Source organism: Nelumbo nucifera, chromosome 1 (genome assembly GCF_055504915.1).
Source record: "Nelumbo nucifera cultivar China Antique chromosome 1, China Antique-T2T, whole genome shotgun sequence".
Classification (NCBI taxonomy): Eukaryota; Viridiplantae; Streptophyta; class Magnoliopsida; order Proteales; family Nelumbonaceae; genus Nelumbo; species Nelumbo nucifera.
The window spans coordinates 53,963,808-53,977,264 of NC_142649.1; the positions used below are offsets into that span (position 1 = coordinate 53,963,808).

At 35.8% G+C, this 13,457-nt stretch overlaps 1 protein-coding gene across 4 annotated transcripts in view; it reads right to left on the reverse strand.

Annotated features, from left to right (window-relative positions):
- Positions 1 to 13,457, reverse strand: part of LOC104590319 (S-adenosyl-L-methionine-dependent methyltransferases superfamily protein) — a 48,301-nt gene that overhangs the window by 30,473 nt on the left and 4,371 nt on the right. The window contains exons 2-11 of one of the 4 annotated variants that reach the window (XM_088896782.1): positions 12,302 to 12,379; positions 11,775 to 11,876; positions 11,455 to 11,614; positions 10,129 to 10,310; positions 9,751 to 10,011; positions 7,989 to 8,072; positions 7,840 to 7,887; positions 7,680 to 7,744; positions 2,862 to 2,910; positions 2,472 to 2,745 (exon numbers count right to left, since the gene is read on the reverse strand). In XM_088896782.1, coding sequence (XP_088752908.1) covers positions 2,472 to 2,745; positions 2,862 to 2,910; positions 7,680 to 7,744; positions 7,840 to 7,887; positions 7,989 to 8,072; positions 9,751 to 10,011; positions 10,129 to 10,310; positions 11,455 to 11,614; positions 11,775 to 11,876; positions 12,302 to 12,379 — 1,303 coding nt within the window. The remainder of the gene's footprint in view (positions 1 to 2,471; positions 2,746 to 2,861; positions 2,911 to 7,679; positions 7,745 to 7,839; positions 7,888 to 7,988; positions 8,073 to 9,750; positions 10,012 to 10,128; positions 10,311 to 11,454; positions 11,615 to 11,774; positions 11,877 to 12,301; positions 12,380 to 13,457) is intronic. The other 3 variants (XM_088896784.1, XM_088896785.1, XM_088896783.1) reach the window with 3 other exon arrangements.

Below are 13,457 nucleotides of genomic sequence, written 5' to 3' on the forward strand. Positions count from 1 at the left end.
TCTCATTGAGACTAGGAAGCTTGGTGCCAAACAAGTCTCCACTCCTATTGATGTGAATCATAAGCTCTTGGCTGATGATGAAGAGCTCTTAATTGACAGGTGAGTGTTTCCAAGATTGTTGGAGAAGCTTCAATACCTTTGTATGACACGGCCAGACATTTCTTATGTTGTGAGTGTTGGCCAATTGAAGGATGCCCCTAGAGACACACATATGGCTGCAGCAGAAAGGGTGCTATGTTATCTTAAAGGAACTCTTGGGAAGGGTATACACTTTGCCAAGAATGGCCATATGAAGTTCCAGGCCTACACAAATGTTGATTGGGCAAGTAGTATAGATGACAGAAGATCCACATCGGGTTATTGTACCATGGTACCTGAAAATATTGTTTCCTGGAGGAGTAAGAAACAATCTATGGTTGCTCGATCTTCAGTTGAGGCAGAGTATAGGGCTATTGCCCATGGGGTTTCTGAGTTGTTATGATTTAAATCTCTCCTAGAAGAGATAGGCATTGCTTATGATAGGCCACTGATGTCGTATTGTGATAATTAGGCCGCTATTAACATTGCTCATAAACCGGTTCAACATGATAAAACTAAGCACATTGAGGTAGACAAACACTTCATATGAGAAAGTGGCCCCAGGGGAAATGCGTCTTCCTTTCATTTCTTCAGAGGAAAAGTTAGTAGATATTTTGACCAAGGGAGTTCCTAAGGCAAAGTTCCAACACTATGTAAGCAAAATGGGCATTATTGACATCTATGCTCAGCTTGAGGGTGAGTGTAGAGAGGTTGGGCCAAATGGGCCTTAGTTTTGTTTATCTATTCAATAGTTTTTATTTCAGCTATAGTGGGCCTTCTTTATGGGCCACAATACTTAATGTTTCTTATGTTCTTTGGGTCAACCACCTAACTAGGGGCACCCATGTAATTCTACACCTTTTAATATTCAGCATATATAAATTGATTGAGGGATATATATATATAGAGAGAGAGAGAGAAAGAGATGATTAAGCTCTGCTCTCCTCTCTTTTCTTCCTCTTTCTCTCTCTTTCTCCTGAAAACATTTCAGAGTAAAAGTAAAAGAAAACACACATGGGGGGTTTAGTAGTTTAGCAAAGTGCTTCAAGCATTCAACAATTCAAGCATGTAAACTCCCAATGTGTTTGCCTATCTTCTAGTAAACTCCAAACAATCCCAAGTCTACCGACCAGAACCTTTAGCTTGTATATACAAGGGGTTGGTTTTATGATTTTGGACAGAGTTCATTCAATTTGAAGTTTAGGGATCAAAGATCAGTTCTACCATTGTTGCTTCCTTAGTTGAAATTTTGCTATCTGAGATCTTATCCACAACAAGTAGGGCTTCAGGTATTCAATAGCTCTTTGATTTTTGTTTTTTTTTTTTTAAGTTAATAGACCATTACTAGTGCACAAGCACCAATAAAAGGTAATTTAGAAGTTAATAGACTATCATAAACATGTAAAACACATAAGAATGTACTAAAAAAATAACCAAAAATAATTTATAAAAGGTCCCCTAGGACAAGGCACATGCCTGAAAGGGGTTGTGTCTGCACTGAAGTGAGATGAATGCCTTAAAATGTGCTCACTTGTGTCCCTAAGAACACCTGAGACGCACCTTTTTAGAACATTGGATTAGATAGCATTTATCAAATGAGGTAAAAGGTTGGATACAGACATACACTCCCTCATCGAGGAGAAACTAAGCCCTGAATCCAGTAAACATAAACATATACCATTAACCTGTGCCCAAAGGACCTGGTCCCTGGTTCAAATCTTCTTACCCAAGTGCTCAGCCTCAGCCTAGAGGCAAGAGATATCACCTCCCTAACCAATTGTCTACATCTTACAGGCCTTACCTAGCTTCCATCCACTCTACCACCACTTTGGAGTCCTTTCCAATTCAAGATTCATTTGTCCCAAGTAGAAACATGGTATCGCTCCTTGCAACAATAATAACTCCTAGAATACACCATCAAATATTCAACCTCATTATTTCTAAAAACCCTCCAGTTCTGGAATTTCCTGGGTTTCCTACAACAAAAGATATTAATGAAGATGTGAACTTCAGAAAATCAAATTGTAGAAGTCATTTCAGAATCCACAAAATATGAAACCAATTCGTCCAAAATTCATAAAAGTCGCATCAAAACCAATGAAATCCCCCCCCCCAAAATTTCTCCAAAATCCTAAATTATCCTAAGTTGCACTTCCCAAAATAAAAGAACAAAAGTTATCAAAAAATAAATAAATAAATAGAAGAACAAAAGAGAGAGAGAGAGAGAGAGAGAGAGAGAGAGAGAGAGACAGAGCCAGCTAGGATGTGAGAGTGAGGGGGGAGAGAAAGAAAGAGAGAAGTTTACACCTTCATGTAGGAAAAGAGAAAAGAATCACACCTTTGTGCAGCAATGCCTTAAAACATAAAATGGTAATAAGGAGTGAACTAGTTACCATCAATTAATGACATACGGCAATCATTTTTTCTCAGGCTCCCTTTTTTCCGAGATTTGGATGAGCTGACTTTCTTCCTCTCTGCTTCAGCTGGAATTTTCTGGGAGTGTCCTCTTGTTATCAAAGCTTCAGATTGCACTAAACCCAGGCTTCTTTGGAAGGTAAGACGACGAAACACTGAATGTTTTGATGCAATGGGGCCATTTCCATCACCATCACCATTTTCATAAATTACATCTTCAACAACTATTGGTCCAGTTAGGGTGGATGTGACCTATATGGCATAAAAGGCTAGTAAGTGAAGAACTAGAAAAGTGATCAAGTTTCATGGACAGCCATAACGTCAATGTCAGCAGTTGAAAACAAAAGTAGTATCTTTGATTACTGAACCTGTTGAACAATGTGCCGTTGCTTGACACCATCATTGGCCATCATGAAACTGCACATAGAAACCCAAAAATGAGAAGAAGTACCATTAAATCACTAAAATTATATAGTGCCATCATGGGAAAAATAACATTTAGTAAGAGTTTTCTTGGAGTCCATAAAAACAAATTTGAGTGCTTAACATGGAGAAGTGTGTAAACTAAGTAAACTTGCAAATTCTTTTGTTAGATGGTTGCCTCTGAATGCTAAACCAAGAAAATTAAAAGGAAGTTTGACAAAAGCATGCAAAAATTTTTGTTGAGATATTCAGGTGTTTCTAGAGGGGTTTATTTGCCATTCACTAATCAGGGACGTTTTTTGTAATTTCATTCTTTATAAAAAATCAAAGCCTAAGGAGGTTGGCATCAGCCCCAAGTTTTAGCCTCTCATCCATTTCTCTTCTTTCTTTCTTCTTCCTCTCTCTTCTTCTTTTACTTTATCCATTAAATCACTTAAGAAGTATTGAATTGATACTTTTGATATACAAAATTTGCGTATCAAGAGTTTTTTTTATGAATGAAACATGTGAGCAGAATGAAATTTACATATCGAGAGATCCATTCTACTGAAACTCTTTTTTTCTGATCTCTTGTCAGTAGACAAGTCCTTTTTTTATTCAGCTTGTCAGTAGACACGCCTTATCATGCTTTATCATGATAAACAAATAAAGCATGTGAAATCTCAAAATATGGCGTTTTGGTGACCCATCAATACGCTGTAATGCACCTGATACAGAGCATATCATATCAACACTTTGAACTTTCATTCTTAGTGGATGATATTGTGGCTGGAATGTGACAGCAGCATCTTCAAGCAGCTTAGAGATGGGTCCCACCAGATTATAATACAGTCAAACTAAACTTTCATGAAAGCTCCCTTGACAATCCAAGGCCTTCAGGGATTGGGGGTGTTTAGAGATAATAATGGTATTACATTAGCATTCTATTCAAGACCAATTAGAGTTGGAGACTCATTAAGTACAGAAATATCAGCATGGCATGAGACTAGCCAAGCATCTTGTCAGCTGATTGAAAAACAACACTCAAAAAGTTAGGGTCTATAGACAAACTTTAAGGGAAATCAAAAGATTAGCAAGGGGGCTGGAAAAAACCTTTATGTGGGTGAAAAGGATGGCAAATAGATTAACTAATACTTTAGTCAAACAACGATCAATAGGGAACAATTTTTTGGGTATCTATGTCATGTGCTATGTAACTGCATCAGGTTGTTTCCCAGCCTATGTCAAGGGATGCTAGGCATGCTGTAGAAATATATATTATTCTCTTTAGAAAATAGATAAAGAGTAACAGTTACCAATCAAAAGAGAAAAAAGTACTCAGGACCGTGGGGTATAAAAATGTGGTAGTCAATTATGAAGACTCCCTTAGAGTTGAATTGATAACATCGCTATATGGATTGTGTTTGCACAAGTCCATGGGGTATAAAAATGTGATAGTGGAAGAGGACTCAATCATTCAAAAATAGTGGTGTGATGGATAAAAGGCAACAGCCAAGGACTATAGCAGTATAGAGTATAGACATGTTTTGAAGGAGATACAACAACTAGCGTCAGAGTTGGAAGCTAGCTTTGTTTGGGTGCCAAGGTCAGCCAACAGCCTGGCTGATGCATAAGCTAAGCAATGGGTGAAAGACAATCGGTTGTTTTGGGCACAAACGTAATGATAATAGTTATGTTGGGCGGGGAGGCCAAGCCTACTTTTGTATGGGTCACGTGACATGTTTGTATATGATTTATTCTTTTTCAAAAATCAAAGAGAGATTTAAAGTTAATGATAAAAAAAGAGCATGCAAGTACAAAGCAATGAAATCCTAGAAAGATACAAGGCAAGGCAGGTTGCCATGCTCTACACTCTAACTTGTAGCATAGACTACAAGGAGACCTCCCCTATAGCAAAGATGACCTTGGTCAAAGTGTTGTTGTTATTTGCCTCTCATTACTCTTGGCTACTTTATTGCCTCAATGTGAATCCTAAATGGTGAACTACACAAAGTTTATATCGCACTACCACCTGGTTTTCACATTGATGTATTGAGGGGGAGAGTGTGTAAGCTCAAGGAATCTTTAAATGAGCTAAAACAATCTCTTTGTGCTTGGTTTGATCATTTTGTGAATGCAAGGGATTTGTTTAATCCCAGTCTATTTGCACATTGTTTGTCAAGAGGAAGAGAGAGCTAACTACCATTCTTATAGTCTATGTACATTATATTGCACTCACAGGTAATGATGCATGGAAACTGTCAATAAAAAGAAGTAAGGGCAAAATTTGAGATCAAGGATCTTGAGGAAATTAGATGTTTTCTAGGGATAGAGGTAGCTCAATCTCAACATGGTATATATATTTCTCAAAGGAAGTATATTCCAAACTTCTTCAGGACACAAGTTAGTTATGAGTGAAACCTATAGATACTCCTATTTACCCAAATCTCAATACTAGTGCCATTGAGCAGGAGCCTCTTCAGGATCACAGAATGTATCGAAGGCTAGTTGGAAGGCTTCCATACATACATACATGTATATAAAGCATCACATACTCAGTAAGTGTTGTCAGCTAATATATGCACTCCCCTCGTGCCACTGCTCACAGGGTTCCTGTCTACTTGAAGGGTTGCCTCCTTGTATATTCTAAGCATGATAAGATGAAAGTGAAGGTCTTTACAGGATTGGGCAAGATCATTAGATAAAAGGAGATCTATTTCTGAGATTTGTACTTTTGTTGGAGGTAATATTGTCTCTTGGAAGAGTAATGAACAGTTTGTTGTTGCACATTCTAGTGTTAAGGCATGGTACAAGACTATGACCAAGGATTAAAATATCGACACGATACGCCCAATACAGGGCGTACTGTGTATCGTATCGGTGTCGAACCAAACCGATACAGTATACGCTACAACTAGAGGCGTATCCTTCTACTCGTGCGTATCGGTCCGATACGCCACCGTATCAGCACGTATCGTATAGTATCGGCCTATGCGGTCCGATATGAAAGCGTATCGAACCAGACTTTAACAACAAAGGTAACAGTGAATCATTATAAAAAATAAGCACCTCGCGTGATTTGAACACTGGTTGTCCAACACGGCATCACCTACAAGAACATGCTCCTAAACCATTAAGCCATCTTTTACTTCATGTCAATGATAGAAATAAATTAATATTTATTAACATTAATGTCTACATGCAAATATGCAATCTAAACATGTAACATACACTTATATTCAATAACTCCAATTACAAACTAAAAGAAAAAATATTTAAAATTAGTATTTTACAAATCAATATAATAAATAATTTATCAAATCCACGTATATCAAAAAATGATTTTTAACTTGAAATTTATACAAATAAAAACATTAATAATAAAATAATTATTTTAATAATTAAATGTTATAAATTGGCACATGATATGTTTATAAATTATTAATAAATATTTTAATTTGCATTAAATAACATTGTATTTATTATTTACAAAAATAAAAATATTATTTACAAAGTATTTGAGAATATAATATAAATTGAATCTGTCAAAACCACTAATCTACATTTATATAGAAAAATATTTTTTTATTTTATAAAATCTATAAAAATAAAAATATTAATAATGGAATAATTATTTTAGTAATTAAAATTTATGAACTTTCATATCATATGCATCTTCAAAATTTTAATAGGTTTGATATATTTTAAGTTAAGATTATTTGTTTTTATAAATTATTAATTGATAATTTAATTTACATTTTATAATAACATATTTATTGTTTACAAAAATGAAAATATTGTTTACCAAACATTTGAGAATTAATTTTTGAGTTGATTTTTTGTTAATGTTAAAAATTAAAAATAGTAAAATAGAAAAAAAATAGATATAATAATTCAAATGTAATAGTTGCATATGTTTTGTGCCTTGGGCTTTAATAGAAAATAAAGTAATAATGAATTTTTACATGTATTAATTTGTAAAACTCCATATAATTTGTGCCTTGGACTCTTGATTGATGCATTATCAATAAAATTACATAATATCTATGCATCACGTTGTATTAATTGTAATATATTTTTTCATATATACCATTCCTATGTATCTATAGTTATTTTAATATTAAACTTATTGTTAATAATATTTATGGAATTTGTATGCATTTTCCTACTGTATCCAAGCGTTTCCATATTTTTCATGTGTATCCATGCGTTTCCCAAGCATATCCGTATCCAAGTTGTCAGATATGATACCCAATACTGATACTTTAATCATTGGCTATGACACATGGTCTTTTAGAACCATTGTGGTTGTGCTCACTACTTGAAAAGTTAGGAGTAGTTTGTAGTATGCCTCTTGTACAAGGCTAGTAGTTTGGAGCACAATAGACATATATGCCCAGCTTGAGTGGGAGTGTTGAGAATGATCACAGCTTATTCTTTTTTTTTAGATAAGTAAACAAAGTATTTATTGAATCTCAATGAGAACAGGCATTACAAGCTTCCCATGGAGAGGCACAAGGTGCTACCTCTCACAAAAACTTTAATAGGATAGGCTTATACCTTTTATTATTGTTTAATCATATATACACGGTACTGTATATATGTCAAATAGAGGAGAATGAGAGATGCCGCTAACTTTTGGCATACAGATATTTTAGTAGCTAAAAGGTGCAAGATACAAACTCACTATTTTGAAATATTCATGAAACATCTAATATGACCAATCATGGGGGAATGGAAGGAAAGGCAGAGAAACAAAAACTACAGAGGAAAAGTAAATTTACGGAATTTGAGCTCCATTGTCTTGTGTTCTAGGTGCCAAGATTTTAATCAGTGGAGATAGATCCTTCTGAACAAAAAGTTAAGCTCAACAAATCAGAATAGTCTCTATAATAATGGCAGTAGATACAAGATTTGTGCTTTTATGCAGAAGAAAAACATCACCTGGATATCATCCATGCTGGCATTAGAGTGCCTGGCATCTAACAAAACCTTGATTAAAAATTAGAAAAGTTACTCAAGTGCTGCAATGCATAATATCATAACAGAGAAACTTCAGAGCATATCTTATAGTTCAGCTGTATAAGAGATACCATGATAAGACGAGCAGATTTTGAGCTTTCAACTACCACCCATTGTCCTTCTTCGGAAGAGAAGAGCCATTCATGAGCCCGGTTCTGCAATTAATAGTTGAGTTACATATCTCAAGCAGATGGCCATAAGATAGATAACCAATTTGAGGATGATGACTTCAAGCCACAATAAAAATATACACAATCAGAGTACTTCTGACTTTGTATTTAAAATTTTGAAGAATTTTTAGTATTTAAAATTTAAAAATCCCAGTAGGACATAATGCTGTTTGTATATGTATTTTTGGTATGTGATTTTGTCGGTTAAAGTTCTGAGGCGTTGTCCTTTAGCTTCTATCCAGCAGAGCAATTCCCCCTTCTCTGTTTCATTCCCCTTTTCTTTAAATGCTTTCCCTTCTATTCCTGCAGTTTTTTTACTTCAGGAAAGGTGATTCAGAAAAATCTAGCATAGTGGGGAAGTGGTTATGACAGTAGCCTTTGGAGAGAGAGGTTATGGCATGAAGTGGTCAGAAGCATTCATGGCAATTCAGAGAATGGGTGGGATGTTAGTGTATCAAGGTGGGCTACTTACACCTTGAAAAACCATTCACAGTGTTCTTCCTCAGTTTCTCAGGTATGTCAGGAATGAACTTTTCCCCTCACTTTTCTCTATCTCTTTGTATAAGAATGAGCTTATTTCAAACCTTCTCTCACTTAAGGGAACTCCCTTGGCTCCAAATTGGGATTTTGGCTTTCGCAAGGGGTTAAGGGATGAGGAAATTGATTCTCTCTCTGATTTGCTTTGTTTTAGATCCTTCTAAGCCAGACAACAAGATTTGGGTTCCCAGGCCCAAATGGACCTTCACTTATGCTTCTTTTCTTAAGTCCCTTTGTCAATTTTCCCTTCAAAGCAAAATTTGGTGCAGGCCAGTTCCCCCTAAAAGATAATGGCTTTTTGTTGGGAAGTGTATCATGGGAAAGTGAACACTTTAGATAAACCTACAAAAGAGAAGACCTTTCCTTTGTATTTCACCCATATTGATGTCTTGTCCTTTTTTCTGCAGAATAATGGGATTGGCTTTTTTTGTCGGTTGGGTGCAGGTGGAACATGCCAGCAGAAGTGTGCATGATCTTTAACCTTTCTACCTTCAGTTGGCCCAAAAAAAAGACAGAGAATTATGTGGAGATGTGCTAGAGCAGCCTTGCTATGGACAATCTGGGAAGAAAGGAACACCAGAATTTTCAAAGAGAAAGAGAAGAGTAGCCAAGATGTAAAGGAGTGTGTGTTGAATAGGGTAATTCATTGGTTAAAGACCTTAGAATTATTCCATCATTTCTCCTATTCAGATATATGGAGAAATTGGTCAACAGTAGCAAGGTGCTCGTCTAGGAAGACCAAGGCAGTTACAAGATGGACTCGACCGCCTGAAGGCTCACTAAAGATGAACTTTGATGGGAGTAGTCAGGACAATCCAACGCGTTCTGGAATGGGGGGTCTGTCTTCCCATCCATCTTCCCAAGAAATATAATAATCAACGACAAAGAATAACAAGGTGAAATCTAGCTTAATTTTATTCTAGAAATGTACTGATCAAAAAAAAAGTTCTAGGAATCCATACATCCTTGCCCCAAGCAATTGAAGATAATACTTCCAAACTGAAGCTTCAAAACCATATCAAGATCAGAGTCATACAAGAATGGATCAGATTGTTGGACTGCATGGTTCGTGCAGAAAAGCAAAAGGGACGTTCAATAAAGATAGGGAAAAATAAAGCATACTGACCTTAGGCACAAGAAAAACACCACAGTGATATAAGAATGGATCATACTGTTGTTTAGCATCCAAAAGCACAGCTTTATAACTGAAATGAGAATTTCCCACTTCACCCAAAGTAAGCTGGATTCTGCGACCTGGGAGAAGTTCCTTCAAATCTCCTTTAGCTCCTAGCTGCAGATCTTCAAGAGTGTACAGAACATCAACACCATTGGAGCATTCACTTCGCAATTTGTTCTCTTCCTCAAGTGTTTCAAACAGCCCTCGACTCTGCAATTAATGACTCAAGTGCTTCAAACAGCCCTCATAGGGATGTATGTTAAAGAAATTCTATGAATCGACTGTCAAAAGGAAATCTATCTAAAGCAACAAGGAGAATTTTACTACCTGATTCTCATTACAATCAAGAGAAGAATGATCAAATGATGATATAATCTGATAAGAGTTAGTAGATTTTTCTTTCTCAAAAACCACCATGAAGGTCCGAAAGCTACACTTGCTAGGTTGTTCAAGTGGTATAGCATGAAGATTTGCCTTCCACCCAAATCTGAACTTGGAGAAAAGCAAACCTGTGAAGTAACATAAAAGGTCATAACCCATCCATCTTCACTTAATCACAAAGCAATTGACCCTAGGTATACTAGGCGCAGGCACCAAAAGAAATCGAAAGGATACTGTTTCATTTGTATACTATCTTCATCAGAAACAAGATAACTATAGTTCATTATTTCCTAATCATAGCTGTCAAGGTGAGGCGTCGCCTAGGCGACTAGGCGCTTTTCAAAGAACGCCTCGCCCAAACGCCAACTATGTTAGGCACATGCTTAGTGGGCTGAAGCAAATATATATTATATAAATATTTATTAAATAAAAAAATATAAAATATATAATATTTTATTGGTTGTTTTAGTTTTTATAATAGAACCTATTGCAATGTTATCATGCTTTTGTTTTGAGGAAAGTAAAAAAAAGGTTAATCTTCGAGGGTTTCATACTTTCACATTGACAATAGAATCGAAGTATCGAACCGAGGAAGATGAGAGAACAACAGCCTCCATCATTCCCATACAGTACTCTAAAGTCAAGGTGAGTTAATCAGTTTCCTGATTAACAGTGGTTACGCCCCATTTTGTATTTTTCACCAGCTTTTCTGGGTCTAGAACAGGGGCTCCGCCCCCTTCTTTTGTTCTTAATTTCTTCCATTTTTTTCATCTTTTTTTTGTCCTCATCATTGGTTTCTGAAACAGGGGCTCCATCCCTTCTTTTCTTCGTCATATTTCTTCTTTTGTTTTAATAATTTTTCACAAGATTTGCTGGGTCTAGAACAAGGGCTCTGCCCCCTACTTTTCTTTTTCATTTTCTTCTTTTATTTTAGTATTTGTTCCCTATGTATTGTTGATCTAAAATAGGAGCTCTACCCCCTTCAGTTCTTTCAAGTTCTAACTTTTAACTTGTAAGTTGCAACTCATAAAACCAATAAAAACTAGTTCAAAAGAGGTAGAAATCATCGGCAAGCCTTAGTTTTAAATTCCATCGCCTAGGCGAGGGCTAGGCACCCACCTAGGCACCTGGGCGTCCCATGGTCGCCTAGCCTCGCCTTGGCGCCTTGAAAACTATGTTCCTAACATAAGATTGCTGAAAAACGATAGGCATTGTACATAAAATATAGATTATGTTGAGTCCCATGGTTCAAGTAAAGGAGGGAAACAATACCTAAAACATGAGATTCTACCAAAGTGAGGTGAGACAAACAACATACAGATGATGTTGAGTTCCATGGTTCAAATAAAGGAGGCAAAACAATACCTAAAACATGAGATTCTGCCAAGGTGAGACAAACAAACTTCCCTCCTGATTTCAAAACTCTCTTCACCTGGCAAAAGTGTAGTCCACCATATGAATCCAACAGAAATAATTGTAGACACTGTAAGGTCTTGAATTCATTTTATGAGAACATGAAAAAGATAAATGCATATACTTTTTTTTTTATCAATAAGATAAATGCATATACTCAAGATTCAAGTCCAAGGGACCTCTGATAAATATCGACTCCCGAGCTTAGTCCCAAGCTCCGGCTCCATTAGAGCATCCAAGCCTCCTTTATCAAGAACAGCATCAAAACTCCCATCTAAGAACTGGTACAGTAAAAGTGGTGAGAGAAAAAAAGATATTGTACACAGAAACACTATTCAAAAAAGGTATAGAACAAAAGCATGACATTAGACATTAAGAAAAGACGGGGAAATGCAGGAACCTATAAACCACCCTTTTCTTCACAACTAAGCATGTTAGAAGCTAGCTCACCTTTTCTCTTACTATACTAATCTATCTGCCCATTCTTTATCTATTGGAAGATAGGAAAACAGAAGAAGTCATAAGTACAAAAAAGCTACAGCACTTATCCAACTATGAATCATTTGGCATAAATGAAATAGATAATAGATATACAGTTCTACATGAAAAGAATGAACTGCTAAATATCACTATTGAAAACAAAAACTTCTTGAGACATCCAGATGGCAAATTCTGTATTTGTCAATCAGTGTGTAATGATAGAAACCTTGAAACCACTTTCACCACACTGGTACACCGTCCAAGGAAGAAGAGATGAAAAAAGGAGATCTTCAGACAAATTAACCTACTTGCAAAAAAAAAAAAATCAATTCCAGTTTTAGTTGGTTAAAAGGGAAGCAAATAGCTTGGCAGATACTCTAGCAAAGCAGCTGATAGACCGAATTTATTTTGGGCAACTTTGTAATATGTTGTAACCTGGGTCATTTAAAGATGATTTGCTTTATACTTTCAGAGTAACTTATAATTAATTAAAGGAATTTACTTACTGATCAAATAAAAAGAAAAAAGGAGATCAGATCTTCCAAAAAATAAATAACTAGCTAATTGCCTAGAAAGACACAAGTCCCTGTAAGGGAAAAGAGTATGACTTGCAAGAAAGCAACCATTGTATAATGAGCCTAAGCTAAAAATAGAGCCATTCACATTTGCCCTTCGCCAAGTAGGATATATCACCTAATTCTAATTAAAATCAAGTTTAAGTGTTTAATAAAGCAAGAGGTCTTCTTTTTTTTCGTTGTTGTTGTTGTTTTTGTGTGTTTGGCAGGGGGTATCCTAGACTGCAATACTAAAATAAAACTTTCCTTAAGGCTATGTTTGGTTTGAAGGAAAAGTTAGGGAAATGTAGGGAAACCTTTACAAACCTTGTATAGTTTTCCCTGCCTTTCCCTTCCTTTCCCTACTTTTTCCTTCAAACCAAACACAGCCTAAAAGTTGAAACCACTGTCCTACTTGAGGGTTGATACCTGATTATGGCAATAATGATGAAGACAGTGATAATAATAGCAAGGTTGAAATTACAAATTCTGGAATAATATTAACATCATTGTTCCTGATTTTTATGATATTGGGATCACCATTATATTTATCTTCTTTTCACCATTACTAAAGCAGTAGTACTTATTCAAGTAAGTTATAAACAAGGGATAAATACAAATTTGAAAAGATAGAGGTAAAAGTGCCAAAAAAACACTTTTTAAATGAATCCAAAGAATTAAGCCTACTTTTCAAGGAGGTAACACTAGAGGGGAAAGACCAGAAATTAGGGATCATCCATGACAAGTGCTGTTTTCAGTCTTCTGTTTTATGTTTTTACTCTGTTTCTCTGATTTTTTATGTCCTTTAGCTCCTTCCTACTGTAGTGT